At 43.7% G+C, this 21,396-nt stretch overlaps 1 protein-coding gene across 1 annotated transcript in view; it reads left to right on the forward strand.

The window, feature by feature from the left end:
• LOC126311099 (probable E3 ubiquitin-protein ligase HECTD2) overlaps positions 1 to 21,396 on the forward strand; it is a 418,213-nt gene that overhangs the window by 269,000 nt on the left and 127,817 nt on the right. The window contains exon 7 of the mRNA XM_049992125.1: positions 4,416 to 4,480. Within this exon, the coding sequence (XP_049848082.1) occupies positions 4,416 to 4,480 (65 nt within the window). The remainder of the gene's footprint in view (positions 1 to 4,415; positions 4,481 to 21,396) is intronic.

A 21,396-nucleotide genomic window follows, 5' to 3' on the forward strand; every position in this document is an offset into this window, starting at 1 on the left:
GTCTCGTTTCAAATTGTATCGAGCGCATGGGTGTGTACGGGTATGAAGACAACCTCATGAATCCATGGATCCTGCTTCTCACCAGGGGACTATTCATGGTGGTGGAGGCTCTGTAATAGTGTGGGGCGTGAGCAGTTGGAGTGAAATCGGACCGCTGATACGTTACATACGAATCTGACAGGTGACACGTACGTAAGCATCCTGTCTAATCACTTGCATCCATTCATGTCCATTGTGCGTTCCCACGGACTTGGACAATTCTAACAGGACAACACGACACCCCACATGTCCGGAATTGGTACAGAGTGGCTCCAAGAACACTCTTCTGAGTTTAAATACTTCCCCTGGCGGCCAAACTACCCAGACACGAATATTATTGAGCATATCTGGGGTACGTTTCAATGTGCTATTCGGAAGAGATCTCCACCCCCTCGTAATCTTACGGATTTATGGACAGCTCTGCAGGATTCATAGTGTCAGTTCCCTCCAGCACTACTTCAGACATTAGTCGAATCCATGCCACGTCGTGTTGCGGAATTTGTGCGTGCTCGCAGGGGCCTTTCGCGCCAGGTGTACCAGTTTCGTTGGCTCTTCACTGTACAATGGAGTGCTGGCTTTGTGTTGTTATGGTTAATGCGAAGGGAGTGGGTGAAACTCCATGCCGGCACTTGCGTAATCGCCTCGAAAGGCACGAAGGGGCCTTCGAGCTTAACGTCCCCATCCATCCGACGGACGATAGCGCGCGCAAGAGAGAGAGGGAGGAGAGAGAGAGAGAGAGAGAGAGAGAGAGAGAGAGAGAGACGGGAAGACTGGGTGTAAGCACTGTGGGACTTACCATCTGAGGTCATGAGCCCCCTAGACTTAGAACTACCTAAGGACATCACACACGTCCATGCCCGAGGCAGGATTCGAACCTGCGACCGTATCAGCAGCACAGTCCCGGACGGAAGCGCCTAGAACCACTCGGCCACAGCGGCCGGCGGGGGAAGACTATTCCATACCTTTTTCCATCAGTCTTCTGTTACGTTTGATGCGGTCCTACACGATTTTCTTTTAATCTCAGCGTGGCATTTACACCCAACGTCCTCTATTCTTCGTAGGATGTATTCCCATGGCTGTTTTCTCCCACAGTTTTCAGCCTCTGCGGCTTCATCGCGTTCCATGGAAGTTTTTCAAACGGTTAAAATGGCTCTAAGCACTATGGTGCTTAACTACTTAAACCTAACTAATCTAAGGACATAGCACACATCCATGCCCTTGGCAGGATTCGAACCTGTGACCGTAGCACCAGCGCGGTCCCAGACTGAAGCGCCTAGATCCGCTCGTCCACAGCGGCCGGTGGAATTTTTTTCCCGTAGTCTTAACTCATGTCCTATCATCCTGTCTCCTCTTTTAGTCAGCGTTTTCCTCAAACTCCTTTCCTCGCTGATTCTACTGAGGAGTTCTTCATTTCTTATCAGTTAATTTTCTTTTCAGCATTTTTCTGTAACACTACATATCAAACGCCTCGATCTTTTCCGAATTTCTTACTGACTGCCACGCAATGCTGTGTCCCCGAAGCACTCTGTCAGAAATTTCTTCCTAGTATCAAAACCTCTATGCGTGAGCTAACCTGCTTCTCATATCCTCCTTGCTTCCTCCATCTTGCTCTATTTTATTTCCAAATTAGCAGAATTCCTTCCGTTCGTCTTCTACGCTTTCCATAATTTTCTTGGTAAGTTTATTGCTGAACTCATTTCTGCTCATCCTCAGTACTTTCGTCTTTGTTTTATTCACAGTCTATATTCTGTGCTCGTTGGAATATTCATTACATTTAATAGTTCCTGCAGTTCCTGCAGTACTTTCACTGAAGATAGCAATGCCATCAGCGAATCTTAACAGTGATATCTTTTCATCTTGAATTTTGATCCTAATCCTGAATTTTTCTATTATTTCCATAAACGCTTCTTCAGTGTGCAGACCGAGCATTAGGGGAGAAAGACGGCATACGGGCTTTACGAACTTTTTAATCGGAGTATTTCTCTCGTGGTCTTCCATTCTTATTTTCTCTTCTCGGTTATTGAACGTGTTATATGTTATCCGTCTTTGTCTTGTATCTATATTTCCCACATCACTCCTACTGAACTCGCCCCACACCATTACAGAACCTCCATCAGCTTGACATGCAGGGTCCGCTCGATACAATTTGAAACGAGACTCGTCCGACCTGGCAATATGTTTCCAGTCATAGACAGTCCAATGCCGGTGTTGACAAGCCCAGGTGAGGCGTAAAGCTTTGTGTCGTGTAGTCACCAAGGCTACACGAGCGGGCCTTCGGCTCCGAAACCCCGTATCGATGATGTTTCGTTGAATGGTTCATACGCTGACACTTTTTGATGACCCTGCATTGAAATCTGCAGCAATTCGCGGAAGGGTTGCGCTTTTATCACGTTGAACGTTTCTCTTGAGTCGTCGTTCGTCCCGATCTTGTAAAATCCTTTTCCGGCCGCAGCGATGTCGGAGATCTGGTGTGTTACCGGATTCCTGATATTCACGGTACACTCGTGAAATGGGCGTACGGGAAAGTCCCCGCTTCATCGCTGCCTCGGAGATGCTGTGTCCCATCGCTCGTGCGCCGACTGTAACATCGCATTCAAACTCATTTGAATCTTGATAACTTGCCATTGTGGCAACAGTACCCGATTTAACAACTGCGCCACACACTTGTTGTCTTATATAGGCATTTCGGACCGCAGCGCCGTATTCTACCTGTTTATGCGTCTCTGTATTTGCGCAGTGTATACGAGTTTTCTTGGCGACTCAGTGTATAAGCACTCACAACAGTTGTCCACACGACACAACTATGCTCTTGACACTACGTACTTGCAGCATCTCGGAGGAAGGCAAACACTCCACTATGGCCTTGTCTAGAATGGCGATGGAGGGTTCTTGCATCCGCCCCCCTACTCTCACAAACAGCGTATTGAACTACTCTGAGTGACAGCTATCCATATTCGTCATTTTACATTTCCTGTGTTGAGGAATAACGTCCAATATAATTGTGTACTTAGTCGTTCTCTAAGCCACTACACATTCTAGCTTATACGTATCATTATAATAGTGCCTCTCATAATCCAAACCGTCTAACTCCATTTTTTAATCATTTTCTGCTTTTGATAACGAAAATTTCACAAACATGTATGTTTCCAGTATCCAAAGATGTTTAACCTCCATTCATTAATTCTTGCCATCGTCGTCAGCGGTTTTACTCCTAACGACCATTACGGAGGTGGCCATCGAAAGATCGAGATTTTTATTCGAATTGACGCGGCTTGGAAACCGAGTTTTTGTTCTAGCTTGGCGTGTTTTACACACACGGAACATATCGCTTCTTTTGTTCGCACTAAATCACATCGATAGAGAGGTGGATACAAGGGTCGTACACAGCGCTACAGATTCCACAACATATGAAGTTGCAGTGAAATGACAACATGATTTACGCGTCGAAATGCAAAGGAAACGAAACTCGTAACAACAATATGCAAACTACTTGTTACCTCTTCCTCGCGATTGGAATTACAAAATGGTTCAAATGGCTCTGAGCACTATGGGACTTAACATCTGAGCTCATCAGTCCCCTAGAACCTAGAACTAATTAAACCTAACTAACCTAAGAACATCACACACATCCATGCCCGAGGCAGGATTCGAACCTGCGACCATAGCAGTCGCGCGGTTCCGGACTGAAGCGTCTAGAACCGCTAGACCACCGCGGCCGGCATTAGCATTACACAAGCAAATATGTGGACGATACATCCCCATACGAGTGGTACAAATGAGAGTAGTCAGGGTACCATTGTGTGCCCTTGATAATTAGACATTTATCGTGTTTCTGTTCTTGCTCTAGTGGAAGCAATGATGCATCCTGGTAAGTTTTCGTAAGGTTGCTACCAGGGATTAGTTGAGTACTGAAAGCATAGATGAGCTGAAACTTCCTGGCAGATTAAAACTGTGTGCGGACCGAGACTCGAACTCTGGACCTTTGCCTTTCGCGGGCAAGTCCTGCAAGGTTCGCAGGACAGCTGCTGTGAAGTTTGGAAGGTAGGAGACGAGGTACTGGCAAAATTAAAGGTGTGAGGACGGGGCGTCAGTCGTGCTTGGGTAGCTCAGTCGGTAGAGCACTTGCCCGCGGAAGGCAAAGGTCCCCAGTTCGAGTCTCGGTCCGGCACACAGTTTTAATCTGCCAGGAAGTTTCATATCAGCGCACACTCCGCTGTAGAGTGAAAATTTCATTCATAGATGAGCTGATTCGACTTCTGAAGGTTTTTGTTTCCAAGCTGCTGAACCAGTGAAACCGAATTCTAATTGAATGTGTATTATCCATGTAACAGAATTCGTAATACTATTCTTAACGTTATGTTTCCTTTCTGTTGCAGCCATCGATCATTCACAAGATCGTCATGAAGGCAATCATCAACGCACTGCTGGAAGAAGACAGAGTGTGAGTACAGTGTTCATTTTCAGAGCTAAGTGATTCGCTTGACAATAAAATAATAATTCAATACAGAATTCCACGAGAGACACCTATAGGGTGTATCAAAATTAACAGCTAAAAACCGAATCCGGTGAAAGTATGCGATTTCTTATTTAGGTAGGCCATGACTGAAACTTGAGACTAGACGGGGGACTTGATCGAAAAGTTTACATTTCAAATACTTTTGTACTAACTACGACAATATTTTATATTGGAAGTCAGTGGCGACTTGTAAGCACACATTCTTAGTATGTCCAAAATGGCTCGTTTGCGGACCCATATTTACTGGAACATTTTTGCTTGTGCGTTCTAAGACAACAACAAAAAACTCACCATGAATAAATTATCCGAATGGGACGGGAATCGGTAGTTGTGATGTACATGTACAAACAAATGATTACAATTGCAGAAAAAATTGTATAATTTATTCAAGAGAAAGAGCTTACCAAATTGAGCAGCTCAATAATGCGTTTGCCCTCCTGTGGTCCTTGTGAAACCGCTTGGTGTTGATTCACAGAGTTGTTGGATATCTTCCTGAGGGATATAGTGCCAAATTCTGCCCAGCTGACGTGTTAGATCGTCAAAATACCGAGACGGTTGAATCGCCCTCCCCATAACGCTCCAAACTTTTTCAAATGGATAGAGATCCGGCAACCTTACTGGCCGAGGCAGGGTGTAGCAATCACGAAGACTAGCAGTAGAAACTCTCGCCATACGCGGACGGGCATTATCTTGCTGAAATGTAAGCTCAGGATGGATCGCCATGAAGGGCAACAAAACGTGGCGTAGAATATCGTCGACGTATTGCTGTGCTGTAAGCGGTGGCCAGGGTAATAACCAAGGGGGTCATACTATGAAATGAAATGGCACCTCAGACCATCATTCCTGGCTCTCGGGCTGTAAGCGAGTGACAGTCGGGGTGGTTTCCCACAGCTGTCTGGGGCGTCTCCAGATATGTCTTTGCTGGTCATCGTGGCTTAGTTCGAAGCGGGACTCCTCACTAAAGACAATTCTACTCCCAATCAATGAGATTCCAAGCCGAAGACGTCTCCAGCAATGTCGCCGGAGCCCTCCCCAACTGAGAAGGTTTGGAGGACTAGTGGTAGGGCCCTCAAACCAGCTCGGTATTTTGAAGATAACGTGTCAATTGGACAGAATTTGACACGATGTTTCTCATGAGGCCTTAAAAAAACTCTATCAGTCAATGCTAAGCCGAATAACTGTTTGCATAAAGCCGGAGGTGGACCAAAGTGTTATTGATTTTCTCTTGAATAAATTATTAAATTTTTCTGGAAGTGTAATCATTTGTTTGTCTGTGCGGTATGACGTCCCTTTCCTGCTTCTTCACCCGCCGGGAGGAGACGCGACTCGTAACGATGTTCGTGCATGTCGGTGTGACGTGGAACAGCACCTGTAACTCTCGTAAGAACACAACACCTCGCGTGGTTTAAAATTATTCGGTTATCTGTCCTCAACAGTCTTCTCAGTTTGTGCAAACTGGTAAACTGCAATCGTTTATTTTTATTTTATGCCCGATTAGTTCCGTGATGAAATAATATCTTGATTCTTTATTTCATCATTACGGTCTTTTTTCACATGATACATAGTGAGGATGAAATTTTCCGGTCTACTATTCCGTTGCTATGGCGTTGCTACGGCCCGACGTAACTCCAGAGATAACTTATGTTGGAGTAAATGTCTTTTTTAATACGCCGTAATACTGGTTTAAACTAATCACTAATGTCCATTAATCATGTATTCACTTAGTCACTTAAAATGTTTAAAGAGTTAGGCGACACGTAAGATTTACCCATTGACTCAGATTTTATTGTTCTTTCTGTAATTAAATGCTTGTCTCTACAACACACGCACACCGATATGTCATAATAGTGACGCTGACGACAACTTTTGACTAATCGGCGTACTTGTCTTTCTTCGTGTTTTCGTTTTATTGTGTCCTACTCAAGACTACGAATTGTTTTTCTGTAGTTGATCCATTGCTCTCAAAGTTTGTAACTGTTCATCAGTACGAAGGCCACGTCCGATAAAACAATATCACTGAATTGAAGTCTAACACTCGTCTTACTATACCGTAGCGTTGAGAACGGTAAAGATTAACTTTCACCACTCGAAAGACTGAGCAATACTTCAGTATCTACCTCAAGAATTATTGAACTTCCAAAACTGAAACAATCTAACAGTGTTTGCGTCCAGACAAATATCGCAAAAGTACTCTAGAGCTACTCAAGAGCAACTAACTGAACATTTCCGTCTCCGAGTGGCATTGTAGTCGCATTGAATTTCCTTTTCGATGCGGCTACAACTCTCTTCCATGGTAAATGTTACCTTTGACTGAATTACTTTCTTGGATTTAACCTTCGTTCATATGATTTTGAATTTATTCTACAGATGTTTGATAAAGAATCTATAATAATCCTTTCCTTTTATCTCCCCTTTTTGTATGCTATTCCCAGTATTTGAATAATATAGGTGTTAATCAAAATATTACCAGCGTAGATTTTATCGTCAATAGTTGCCGTCACTGTCAAGATGACTCACTTCCCTACTTTCAGTTTTCACAAAGTTTGTTAATTGGGGTGTCTGTCCTCGGGGCGTTACAACAGGTATATCACATCTACCGATTTCCATCCTATAGAATGATTCCTTCGTGGTGTGTATTTTTTCTTGGAGTGTATTATCGTATACTTTCACCCATATCAGTTCTTATTCAATGTGATACCTGTATATTATGGTCCCATAGTCCACTAAGCATCTCGTCACTCACCGACGTACTCAGAGGAGGGGCGGAATGTCTCCAGACTCGCTTTCGGGAGGGCAGTGATTCCAAACCCATCCAACCATCCAGATTTAGGTTTCCCGTGAGTACCCCGAATCATTTACAGAAAATACTGTGATGCTTTCGTTGAAAATGTCACAGCTGATATCATTCCTCAAAACGAGCTCGTATTTCATCTCTAATGCCCCGTCGGTAACGGAATGTTAAATCCAAATGAATTTTCTTCAATAATATTCTTATATTAAAAGCCATCGATGTAACTCTGCTGAGAAATGTACCGGGTAGTTAGTGCAAACGCTGTTTCTCAATGGATAGGTTTTGTTATTCGTCGTTTCATTCACTATGACGGAGGAGGGGGAGCGTTGCTGATAAGACCTTGGCTTTATAAAAAGAAAAAGCTATTATCAGCTTGAAAAAAAATTATTTACTCAACATATTCCCCCTTGTGCTCAACACATCTATGCCATCTTTATTCCATCTTCTCAGCTTCTTCACCCCATCCAAAAAAAAAAAAAAATCTATTGTACTGCAGGCCACTCATCCGTAGCCTTTCCTCAGTGTTCAGAATTCGTCATCCCTGGAGATGTTTTTGAGGTTTTGGAACAAGGGTGGCCACGTCAGGTGAATAGGGTGGATTTTTGAGGATTTCAAAGTGAAACTCTGCCATAATAAATGATGCGTGTTGGCTGCCTTGTGAGGAGGGATTCCTTTTCTCGGCTTTCCTCGATCTATGAAGACCAATTGTAGCTTTAAGTAGTCAATAACGAGTATTCCTTCTTTATTCCAAGTGATGGACGCAAGCAACTTGTCTGCTGCTCTTTGTGTTTTGAGCTTCTTCGTACCTGGAGAACCGTTGCGTCTCCGTTCTTTAGACTGTGCATACCCATGTTTCATCCCTGGTAACGGAACGATCCAAAAATCCCGCAGGAACCCGGAGCAAGTTGACCAAAATGTACTGTGAAGCAATCGATTGTTCAGGCTTTTGGTCTCCACTGAAACATTTCGGAAGCCATTTGGCTGAGAGCTTTCTCATCTCCAACATCTCATGAATAATATGATCTCCATGTTCTCGGGATATTCCCAGAGAGTCCTCTATCTTTCTAGCAGCTATTATCCGACCATCCATGATCCCGTAACGAACGCGTCTACGGTTTCCAGAACTGTAACTTGAGTTGGCCTTCCAGAGTGCTCCTCATATTCAGTACTGAAATGCAAAAACCCAGTTCTTGATAGTGGAGTAGGAAGGGCAGTTACCACCCAATGTAACAGACAAATTTGTTTGGCCGTGTTCCTATTTTAAAAAAAGGTACTGAGCCACAGCACGACTCTCTTGCACTGTGAATTCTCGATTTTCTTGCGCCGTGTTCACTTGAAGCCCACACAGAAAAATAAAAAGCAATGTTACTGCTGTACACTTACTGTCACACAAAAAGTAAAGAACAAGTTTAAATACCAAAACATCAGAATTAATGTACGTCCATGTTAACTAGGAAAAGCCAAGGACTGATCAGCAACCCCTCGTACATACACTTCTCTGGATAAGTGGTCCCGCTGCAGACGCTACATATCAGTACAAACAGGACTCCAGTGACAAAGTAAAGTACAAAAATTATAGGAATAACTATACTCAATGTACATAGAAACAAGAACTCGTGCATCGTTAAAAAAATATACACCGATAAACATTCATTGATCGAGTTAGAAAAATACAAAATCACAGTGGGAGCAGATTGTGCAAAGTGCACACAGGCCATATTTTACAGTAATTGAAAAATTACAATGTAAACATAATTACGATGTTAGCAATTCATTCTCTCTCTCTCTCTCTCTCTCTCTCTCTCTCTCTCTCTCTCTCTCTCTCTCTGTCTCTCTCTCTCCTTTTCCTCTCCCTCTCCTTCTCCAGCTCTCTCTGTTCAAACATATGTATCTAATAATGTATAATAGTAGAAACAAGACTAGATAGATATTTTAAATGGTAAAGCAAGAGACTGTAGAAAGAGATATATGATCAAGTTTTCGCCATTACGTTGTTCTAATGTATGTTTGTTTTATGTTTAGAAAAAGAATTTAGTTGCAAGAGCTCTAGAGAGATATTACAAGTGTAATTTACAGAACGATAGAAAGTTAAATCTTCAATTTTCATGTTGTGTCGAAGGAATTTGGCCGGCCGCTGTGGCCGAGCGGTTCTAGGCGGTTCAGTCCGGAACTGCGCTGCTGCTACGGTCGCAGGTTTGAATCCTGCCCCCAGCATGGATGTGTGTGATGCTGTTAGGTTTAAGTAGTTCTAAGTCTAGAGGATTGATGACCTTAAATGTTAAGTCCCATAGTGCTTAGAGTTATTTGAAACATTTTGAAGGAATTTGTTGTGAAATATGACCTGCAGATAGTTTCACCATGGTCTGACAACATATTAAGTAAATTATCAACCGTCGGGTTTGTGTGTCTGTGTGGGGAGGGGGGGTGGTGAATTTGGTTATTTGGGTACTTCATCTAGTTCTTCAGTTTTCAGTAACAATAAGAACGTTAAGACAAAATGTCTACAGCGTTTATGATGGAGCGAGCAACACTGAAACAAACTTGCAATATTGTAGTCACTAACTTCTTCCTTTCGTTTGATGTGATGCTATCGTTTTTCATCCTAATGTCGCAACTTTGTGAGGAATTCAGCTCGACTTCAGAAACACTGATACAGAAGCTGCATACGTGCGTTCCACTGATCGATGTTGCGAAATACAAGGGACTCTGGGTCACACAAAGTAATCGAACGCGTATCGCAGGCAAACATTTGCCTACCGTCGAAATAACAGCAGCACGTGTCTTAGCCAAATGCCAGAGTTTCGCCTCGAGTCTGTAGCCTGTTGTCTTCTGAGAGGACCGACCACTGAATTAACAGTGTTTGCGACGACTGCGCTTAAACGTACGCTGCGTTTCCTTGGGAGCACATCGTTTCCTCTGTTGGCAAACATACACTCAAACTAGGGAAAGAATATACTACGTAAGTGCTGCCTCAGCAACAGTCATACATACATAGTGGAATTTTTAAGCTCTGTTGCCGTGCTTGGACAGCAGGAAAGCCGTGGCTTGGTCACGTGATTCCAGATTTCAGTTGGTAAGAGCAGATGATAGGATTCGAATGATTGACCCTTGTTAATTAACATCACAGAATAAGCTGGAAATGACAGCCGTTGACATCGATGTAGCTCTGTGATAGATTAATCAAACTGTGAGAAACGCATAGCATCTCTGCCTAATGGACAGGAACGATAGCGTTTTCAATGACCTGCTGTATCTCTTCCATAATGTGGGGACTGTTTGGGTCCATTTGACCCTTCTATTTGCTGCAGGTAAAAATCACAGGTAGAGAGACGGCTAGGATCGAGGTGGCTAGGATATTGAATTCCCTCTACTGATTTTCCTATCCCCCATCGAACACCGCATGAATTCGTGACAGTTTTGTCGAATAGATGTGTGTTGTTGCTCCCTCTTCCTGAAAGTATCCATACAGTCGTTCTTCTTCTGCGAGTTTCTCCACGTATGGATCAAACAAAAAACATACCAGTTAGACTTAACACTGTGATGAAAGAATCGTATTACGATGCGGCGCAACAAACACCATTCCCGAGATTACGCAACGGTTCTTCAAAGTACTGATGAGTATTTTTTGGCGCATAATATCGCTTGTTCTATGAATTTACATACCTAGAAACACTGAACCAAGCCACTTCCGTAGAAATAAAAAACAATCCAAAAGTCCTGATTCCCTTTCACTCAGAATCCACCTCAGAAATGTGACAGCAGCCGGCCGGTGTGGCCGAGCGGTTCTAGGAGCTACCGTCTGGAACCGGGCGACCCTTACGGTCGCAGGTTCGAATCCTGCCTCGGGCACAGCTGTATTTGGTGTCCTTAGGTTACTTAGGTTTAAGTAATTCTAAGTTCTAGGGGACTGATGACCTCAGAAATTAAGTCCCATAGTGCTCAGAGCCATTGGAACAATTTTTGAAATGTGACAGCAATCGATTGGTGCATTGAAATCAAAGTTTTCAACATTTACTGTGATGATCAGTTCTCCTGTTCATTTACTAAGATGAGCTCCGCATTAGTCTATACACTGAGGTGACAAAGTCAGGCGATAGAGATAAGCGCATATACAGATTGGAGTAGTACCGCTTACACAAGATATAAAAGGGCAGTGGACTACTCATGGCCTATAAAAATCGACATATACTTCACGGGTACTTAAAGGAAACCATTTTAACAGCATTACCAGATACTACTCTAATTTTTATTTCATTACCTTCGTTTTATCTAATGATTCAGTAAATGCAATAATCACAGTTAAAACATTTGTGCCCATATGATTAATGTGAAAAGGTTTTCGATGTAGCTATGGCCGCACAACGGCAATTAACAGGCTTTGAACGCAGAATGGTAGTAGGAGCTAGACATATAGAACGTTCCATTTCGGAAATCATTAGGGTATTCAATACCCCGAGATCCGCAGTGTCAGGGGCAAGCCGAGAATACCAAATTTCAATTATTACATTACACAGCGCACACCGCATTGGACAACGGCCTTCACTTGACGACCAAGAGCAGCGGCGATTCCCTAGAATTGTCAGTGCTAACGGACAAGCAACGCTGCGTGAAATAACCGCAGACACTAATGTGGGGCTATGACGAACGCATCCATTAGGACAGTGCGGCGAAATTTGGCATTAATGAGCTATGGGGGCAAACGACCGACCTGAGTGACTTCGCTAACTGCACGGCATCGCCTGCAGCGCCTCTCCTGGCCTCTGGAACGCCGCTTGGACAGCAGGAAAACCGTGGCCTGGTCACATGAGTCCAGATTTCAGCTGGTAAGAGCTGATGGGAGGGTTCGATTGTGACACATACCCCAGGAAGCCAATGACCCAAAATTTCAACAAGGTGTTGTGCAAGCTGGTGTGGGCTGAGTTTACATGGAATGGACTGTATCCTCTGTCCACCTGAACCGATCACTGAATGAAACTTGTTATGTTCGGGTATTTGGAGACAATTTCAGCCATTCATGGACTTCATATTTCCAAACAACGATGGAATTTTTATAAATGACAATGCCCCATATCACCGGGCCACAGTTGTTCACGTTTAGTTGGAAGAACATTCTGGACAGTTCGAGCAAAACGTTTGGCCTCGCAGATCACCACTCAGATCGACATGAATCCCATCAAACATCTATGGAACATAATCGGGAGGTCAGTTCGTCCACAAAATCCTGCACCGGTAAGACTTTCGCAATTGTGCAAGAAGCATCTCAGCTAAGCATTTGCATAAATTGGCACAAAAGTTATAGAATATACACTTTCCGTGATTTCTATTGGCCGTAAATATGTCAAATCTGACCATCTAATCTCATAAACCACAGGGCAACAAACGGGGCGAAAAATATCGTCGACTCACCGCTGTGCTGTAAGAGTGCCGCCGATAACAACCAACAAGATCCTACTATGAAAAGAAATGACACCCCAGGCCAGCACTCCTGGTTGTCGCGCGGTATGGTGGACGCCTGTCAGATTTGTATCCAACCGCCATCCGTGACGTCTCCAGACAAGATTTCGGCCTGAAATTTCATTGATTGGAGAAGAACTGTCTTCAGTGAAGAATCGCGCTTCGAACTGAGCCCCAACGGACAGCAAAGACGTGTCTGGAGACGCTACAGACAGAGGTAGGACACCAACGTGATTGTCGCTCGCTTCATCCGGAACGATGGTCTGGGATACTACTTCATTTCACCCTAGGACCCCTTTGGTTGTCATTAGCATCACCCATAGAGCACAGCTGTACGTCAATGATATTCTACGGCCTGTTTTGTTGCCCTTCATGGCAAGCCATCCTGGGCTTACATTTCAGCAAGATAAAGCCTGCCCGCACAAGACGAGAATTTCTACTGCTTGTCTATGTGCTTGCAAAGCCCTACTTTGGCCAGCTATGGTGCCGGATCTCTCCCCAACTGAGAACGTTTGGAGTGTTATGGGCAGGGTTCTCCAACCAGCTCTGGATTGTGGGATAACGGGCGCAACGTTTCGAACGCGGATTTACTGTAAACTTCGTACACTCGTAGTACTCCGTGAGGACAACAAAATGTGTAAGCAGTAGCGCGTACTTCTCAAGCGTTACTGAGAAAATCGCAAGATAATTTCGGTCGTCAAATATATATCTCTGCGTGGCCACCGCTGAGCTACCGTGTCGTCACTACTGGGCTGTAGCCGCTTCATGGTGAAAATGGCCACGCACAGGTATATATTTGACGACCGAAATGATCTTGCGATTTTCTCAATAACGCTTGAGAAGTACGCGCTACTGCTCACACATTTTGTTGTCCTCACGGAGTACTACGAGTGTACGAAGTTTGCAGTAAATCCACGTTCCAAGGGTCGTGACCTCCCCATGTAAGTTCGCTCCGAACTGCCAGCCGGGGCCCGGCAGCAAACACGTGGTGCCGAACATTAGCCGCCCCAGCGTGTGGTCCATCGAACACGTGGCTGGGAATTCCTTGGTGATGCTATGGACCGGGAGGGCCAAAGATGGCGGACTTTCTGAAACCTTAATGGCAGACATTTCACAGTTCGTATAGAAATTAATAGTAGCCAGATGAATCATGATACCTCAAAAAGAAACATGTACATTACTATTATTTGCACGATGATTCTTATGGTGTAATCTGATTTACATATCTTTATTAGTTTAAAGTTTAGTATCTGATTGTAAATTATACAAGTAACACCCAGCAACGAATTTCCAAAATATAAACTCTGCATCCGATTTTGTCGATCGCCATGTCTTTAGAAAGCTATTAGTGTAAACGTAAATTGGTATGAATTACAAGCATGTAACTTAATAATACTTGAGTTATTGGAGGTCAAAGTGGCCGATTCCTATCGATCTTATCAGGCCATAAGTACTCCACAGTTACACGAAAAAACGGTAGCAGCACGCTTATAAATATTCATCTACATCTATGTTTATATCCGATATATACTATTCATGAAAAAATTGGTTAAATATTGACTATGTTTTAGAAAGCAGAGAGACATTAGGCTGTTGGCCTACTTTATGTTCTATTCCTTTGATATATGTTTATTTAACTTGTTTATGTATTTAGTAATGTGTGAAGAGCTTCTTTATGGTGCATCCATAGGAATGTATTTTTTTATTTTCGAGTTATTTAAATGTAATTCCAGTATTTCGTATGTGTTTAAGTATGTTTGTGAGTGTAAGTTGGCTTGGAGGCATGGAGGGAGCGCTCTAGCCAATCACAGCGTTCGTTTATGGTGAGACTGTATGGAAGTGGGGGAGGAGGATCGTTTCGAGAGAGGAAGGGGCAGTTCTGGGGGAAGGGCAGTGCTGGACGTGACGGCTTAGGACACGGGAAGTACTGGATACGACGTTAAGTAGGAATTTATTGTTTACCTGTTATTCAACATATATTTTATTTAATTGCTGGGCAATTGACACTGATAAGTGTTTTGCAGAAATATACCGCATTCTCAAAAGTACTTCTACTATCGTACTCATCATTTAAAGTCGTTAAGGAAGTACCTGCAGATGTTATTTAATTGCAATATTTAATTTATCAATTTATATGTTACATTCATAATTCGCTATTGCCGATTGATAGAAACCTTCAACCATTCGATTCATGTGTGTATTCTTGTCGTAAACTGTAGACTCAGCAGTATTTGTCCTGTAATGCGGCAACTACGATCCCAGCCCGTAAACAACGAAACCAGCCAAAACTTTTAACAATGCAACTCTGAGTAGGTGGGTACGTAGTTGTGGGCCACCTCTTTTCATTCATTTTCATTTTGATAGCCCGCAGGGTTTTAACGATCTAATTCTCTACTAGGACAGAATTTGGCACGATGTCTCTCAGAAGTACATAAAACAACTGTGTCAATCAATGCCAAGCCGAATAACTGATTGCATAAGAGCCAGAGCTAGACTAACGCGTTATTGACTTCCTTATTTTATGAAGCACTTCCTCTTGAACAAATCATCCATTTTTTTCTGGAATTGTAATCATTTGTTCGTGTGTACATGTACATCACTTCTACCGACTTCCGACCCATTCGGGTAATTCCTTCCTGGAGCGTCCTCTTTTTTGTCTTACAGTTAGACTGTATGTAGTGGAAAAAGCGTTGTAATTTCAGGAAACAACAGGATGGCATGAGCGGAGTTTTAGGAGCATCGAGCTACCAACTGTGCACGCCTCGCGAAACAACTCAAAGCTACAGTTTGTCACAAATTTCTTTCGCAAAATTACGAAGTCGCTCTACCACGATTCTCGTCGACCAACCATCTTCTTCAGGATATGAAAATTTTGTCTAAAATACAAAAGGAAACTTATTGAAAGAGAATGTAAAAATGATAGACTAATGTTAAAGCTCAATAGAAAACAAGAACTTGAAACAGTTTGGTCCATAATTGGCAGAAACCTTAAAAGATAACAAAAATATTAATAGTGCGACAGAACATGAACAATAAGTGACTCTGAAGTTAACTGTAACTGCTTGTTTACTCTATAGTGTGCAATATGTCTTCTAGAGTGCTGCAACGCTCAATGTTTGACCGGTCACGGCTCGCCAGTTGACGGGGGGACCGAGCCTCTCGTGTCCGACCCCACACAACTCGGCTCGGTCACGTGCTCGCCCCGTGTCTGTTGTCCGGACTTCCGGACACGCGGATAACCGAGCATGGCCGGTCACTGCTGACGTCTCACCCCGCCTCGCCCCGGCTCGCTGCACTGTACTGTACAAACCCAACGCCTCTCTGACTCTCTCTCTCTCTCTCTCTCTCTCTCTCTCAAACACACACACACACACACACACACACACACACACACACACACACACACAATATATATTTATCTCTGTCTCTCTCTTTTAATGCAAAAGTAACGTTTCCAAGAACTGGTACGTGACACAACTAAATTCATGAAGCACTTGGAAAGTAAAATGATATTTCAATACAATCGCGGATAGAGGACGAGTCTCATTTACAAACAGAAGATATATTTTTCCTTTCATTAATAGGAAACATTAAATAAGTGCTGTCCCTGTAATCTAGAAGACAACCATCTTCATACAGAAAACATACAAAGAACATTAAACATTTACAGACGTAACTTGTCATACTTTTCACTTGTTTGCAACAGAACCAAAATTATAGTTACTGTTGATCAGCAGTAAATCACTAACGCTTTCCAGATTTAATTGGCTGTGGCGATTTGCTAGTAACATGCCAGGTTTACTAAAGCATCTTTCACTGTGTGCGCTTGTTGCTGGGATACATAAAATACGTCGTGCAACTGCAGCCAGGCCTGGCAGATCTGCTTCATGTCTGCTCCGCCACTCTAAGATGTCATCATCATCTCCCGGGTGCATTAAAATGTAGAGATCTACTTCATCTGCTGCGGATGATCTGTTGTTCCTCCATTCCTTGAAACTATCTCTCTTTCTGGATGGTGATGACACAGTACTTGAAGGATCTATGGTAACAAACAAAAGAGACAAGTAGTACAGAATTGATGTGGAAATCATCGAAACGTTCCCGTAAAAACGAGGTGTTTTGCGTTAATGAAATATTATACGAATTATAACATTCCCGTTTCTCTATAATACATTATACACTAACTATGCAAAAACGATTATGTTAACGATAGCATGTTGTACCTGCGTAAGTAGCACACATTTGTCGCACATAGCTAAGAATTTCCTGCTTTTCATTTATTTCAAGCATATTAAGATCACGGAAAGACGGCCAAAGAAACGTAGCAATTTTATGTCTGGAAGTGATCACAATTACGCTAGGTAATTATAAATCTATCGCGTATCATAATAAAACAGTGCTTTTAGCTGCAGTAATTACTCACCTGTCACTCAGTGTCATCGACACTGCAAATTTGTTGCAGTTAGTGAAACCAAAGAAGAACTAACTGGATTCTCGGTTATTTTTCGCCTTCTAATTCATCTGTGGCCTCTTTAAATGGTCTCAGAAAATGCACACACACACACACATGCACACATGCTTAATTAGTTGGCAAAGCTAACTGAAGACTTCAGCACTGTGGTAGCACCGTCGTGTTTACGAACGAGATAGGCAGTAACAGCGCACTCACCACTACCTTTCCACATACAGCGCTATCACACGCTACACTCCTATGCGCCAACGCCATGCAAAGCATCACAATTAAACACTGACCGACACTTTTGGTAGACAATACTGCTCGCACTCTATCACAGTGATAGAACGTGTTCACAACGTAAAATGTTTAGGACTTCACGTTAAACGATGAGGTTTCTTTTTTCGGAAGCAGGGGTGTTGCATAGCTTATGTATTCGTTACTAGGTAAGAAGAATCACTGCCAGTTCGGGTTAAAAGCTCTGACAGCAGCACTTTTCAGCGTCAGCTTTCCTGAAATCGCAATGTCATCGGTATTTCTTTCCTGCAATTGCAGCACAATAAAATTCCAGAATTGAACTGGCCTACCCAGAGTCCCGACCTGAAGCCAGTGGAACACCTCTGAAATGAACTTGAGTACGTCGAATTCGATGTAGACCCCAGCGTCCAGCATTATCTTCTCTCGTTTCGGTTCCTCCAAAGAGATTCAGACACCTCACGAGAAGTGTATCCAGCAGAGTTCAAAAATGATTCAAATGGCTCTGAGCACTATGGGACTTAACATCTATGGTCATCAGTCCCCTAGAACTTAGAACTACTTAAACCTAACTAACCTAAGGACATCACACAACACCCAGCCATCACGAGGCAGAGAAAATCCCTGACCCCGCCGGGAATCGAACCCGGGAACCCGGGCGTGGGAAGCGAGAACGCTACCGCACGACCAAGAGATGCGCCCAGCAGAGTTCAAGCCGCCATAACGGCGAAAGGTGGACAGCGTATATTAATGTTCATTAAAAGATGTCCGGGTGCTTTTGATCAGATATCGTACAATTCTGGTTGCATTAGTGATCTAGGTGGTGGTCTAGCAGTCTCTGTCCCTGGAAGACCTGCGTTCAATCCCACTCAGGAGAGGGGAATTCAGTCATTCCAGTCTTTCCACTATAGCCCCATCTCAAGTCAGCCTGCTATCAAATGATTAACAGGAGTCTTTCCCAGGGAAAAAGGTGGCTGGAGCAATGCCCGCCACCTTTCCCCTTCTAGTGCTGTGATGAAGAAAGGCTGTACTGATCTAGATGGAGAGTGTGATATTACGTAATGATACCACGCTAATGGCACCTTTAAGCTGGCAGCGGAATTGCAAGTTTCCGTCAGACGCCGATAGCGGTATTGCAGGATCCGGCGCATCAAATGGTGCACACCCGCTGAGCCAAGCCTGCAATGGCTCTGGTCTATGAGAGCCCACTGTCGCCACACTGTAGGACAGCTGGGAGCAACTACTCAGCCCCACTCGCACTCAGAGCCACTTAGCTACGTGATGCTACGCAGACGCCGCCTTTTCGTGGCTCCAACGCCATCGTTTGTGCTTTAGTTCAGAGAGCTCTTCCTTATTAACATTTAGAGCTGTGCTCTATTTTTTGCTGCATTATTTGTAATGAGTCTTCGTACGCTATGACAAATACAAGTTAAGTAAATGTTCTCTTTACTGTGATAATTTGTTCGAGTAAGAATGGGAGTGAGAGTAGGAGGTGTGATGAGTGAAGAAATAGAACTGGGAAGAGGTGTAAGACAAGGTTGTTGTTTATCAGCAACACTGTTTATATATGGAGGAAATTATTAGTGAAAGTTTTGATGGAAGGAGAGGAGCTTGTGTATGGGGTCGGAGAGTGGAGTGTATAAGATATGCAGACGACATGGTTGTGATGGCAGAGAGTGCAGGAGAGATGGAACAAATGTTAGATGATTTAAACACAGACATAGAAGAATATGGAATGAAGATTAACAAGAAGAAAACGAAAAGCATGGTAACTGGAGGAATGAGGAGAAAATGCCGTATGAAAATAGGGGGAGAGGAAATAGAGCAAGTGAATAACTTCAGTTACTTGGTAAGTGTAATAATGAATGATATGTATTGCTCAACAGAAATTAGGAAAAGAATTTCAATGGCAAAAGAAGGACGCAAGAGGAAACAGAAATTACTTTGTGGACCACTAAACAAAGATCTGAGGAAAAGACTTACCAAATGTTACATTTGGAGCGTTGCACTGTATGGTGTGGAGACCTGTACATTGAAGAATGAAGATGAAAGAATATTGGAGGCACTAGAGATGTAGATATGGAGAAGAATGGAAAAAAGTGAAATGGGAAGACCGAGTGAGGAATGGAGAAGTATTAAGAAGAGTTGGAGAAGAAAGAAACATGCTGAAAGTTATCAGAAAGAGAAAACGAAACTGTATTGGACATTGTTTAGGGAGGGACTGTTTATTGAAGGAAGGAATAGAAGGAATGGTGGAGGCAAAAAGGGGAAGAGGAAAAAGATCAAATGCTGGACAATATAAAAAAGAGACAAATATTCAGAAATGAAAAGACTGGCTATGGATAGACAAAAGTGGAAGAGGCTTAACCCACGACAAGACCTGCCGTAAGCAGAATACCATACTACTACTGCTAATTTGTTCGATAATTATTTTTGCTCCTGTCCAACTTTCCTACAATGACAGCTGCCATACCACCGTGCAGCCCACCTCTCCTTACAATTGTGTGCGAAATCGTACACGACAGACAGAAAGCTCTCTTAACAGACGCTGTGTACAATCTTGTCTGTTACTCCTAGTTGTTAACACTGTTATATGTAAGGTGGACATCATTAGTAGCTCAGCATCTTAACTACACCACTGCAGACTCAACAACAATGAAAACAAAAGTTTAGTATTATAGATCTTTGCAATAAAGCTGTTACGTTCACTACAGCTTTCCTTCGTACTATAGCGACCTGGCCTGCCCAAGGCACCTACAGATCAGGGAGCTGAGTGGCAAATGTAAATGCCGTGTGACTAGCGCCTCCCGTCGGGTAGACCGTCCGCCGGGCGCAAGTCTTTCGATCTGACGCCACTTCGGTGACTTGCGCGCCGACGGGGATCAAATGACGATGATTAGGACAACACAACACCGAGTCCCTTGGCGGAGAAAATCTCCGACCCAGCCGGGAATCAAACCCGGGCCCTTAGGATTGACATTCTGTCGCGCTGACCACTCAGCTACCGGGGTTGGACAGCTGAGTGGTAATGTGGGTGTGATCAGGTGCTTAGCAACACAGTGTTTGTTATATGTAATAACATTTATTCGCCAGGATGCGTATACAGAGTAATAAAACTGCATTGGTGCGTCGTGTAGCAGCTAGGCCTCAGCGTGTGTTGTAAAGAACTGCTGACATGCCTCATCAGCACAAACTGACGCCGGTGGCGTAGATCAGCGTGCTGCGCCCAGAGTGTTGTCATGCAGGTGGCAGCATGGGGATGGGCAAGCATTGCCCACTCCTGCTGTTCTACAGTGCAGAGCGACTCTGTACTTCAGCACATCCGTAAACAACCCGTTGCGCGCTTAGGTGAGAATAGCTGACTTGGTGGTTCAGGATATCGGTTGTTGTGAAGATCTAGCCCTAGTCATTCACCATGACTCGACCAAAATTGCTGCAGATGTTCACGAGTTGACTAGGGACTGTGCAAAAGCACTACAGCGGGATAGTGTGGACACGTCAATTTGCTGATCATCCACAAATGACCCTCAGTGGGAAGAGAGTTAGTAGTATGCCAGTCATCACCTCATGCGTGATGTCCAAGTAGACAGCAATGGCAGATCACAGCTGTGGTCTGCGGTCTGCTTCAAGATGGCTGCGTCTTGGCACTGAAGTCAGCAAGCAGGTAGAAGGCAGACCATCGTCTATAAGCTTGTCGTGGTCCGACTGAAACTCAGTAGGCCGGTACTCTCTCTGATTCTGGTGACACGGACAGAATGGCGGCATGACGGAGTGAATCCTCGAGCTCTAAAAGCCCAGGCATTTAAAGAGCCGAGCCCACACTTGGGTCGCACATAGTGGCTCCAGGCGCATGAGTGAATGCGCCTTCGTTTATTGTTCTCGTCAGCA

Source organism: Schistocerca gregaria, chromosome 1, assembly GCF_023897955.1.
Source record: "Schistocerca gregaria isolate iqSchGreg1 chromosome 1, iqSchGreg1.2, whole genome shotgun sequence".
Lineage (NCBI taxonomy): Eukaryota > Metazoa > Arthropoda > Insecta > Orthoptera > Acrididae > Schistocerca > Schistocerca gregaria.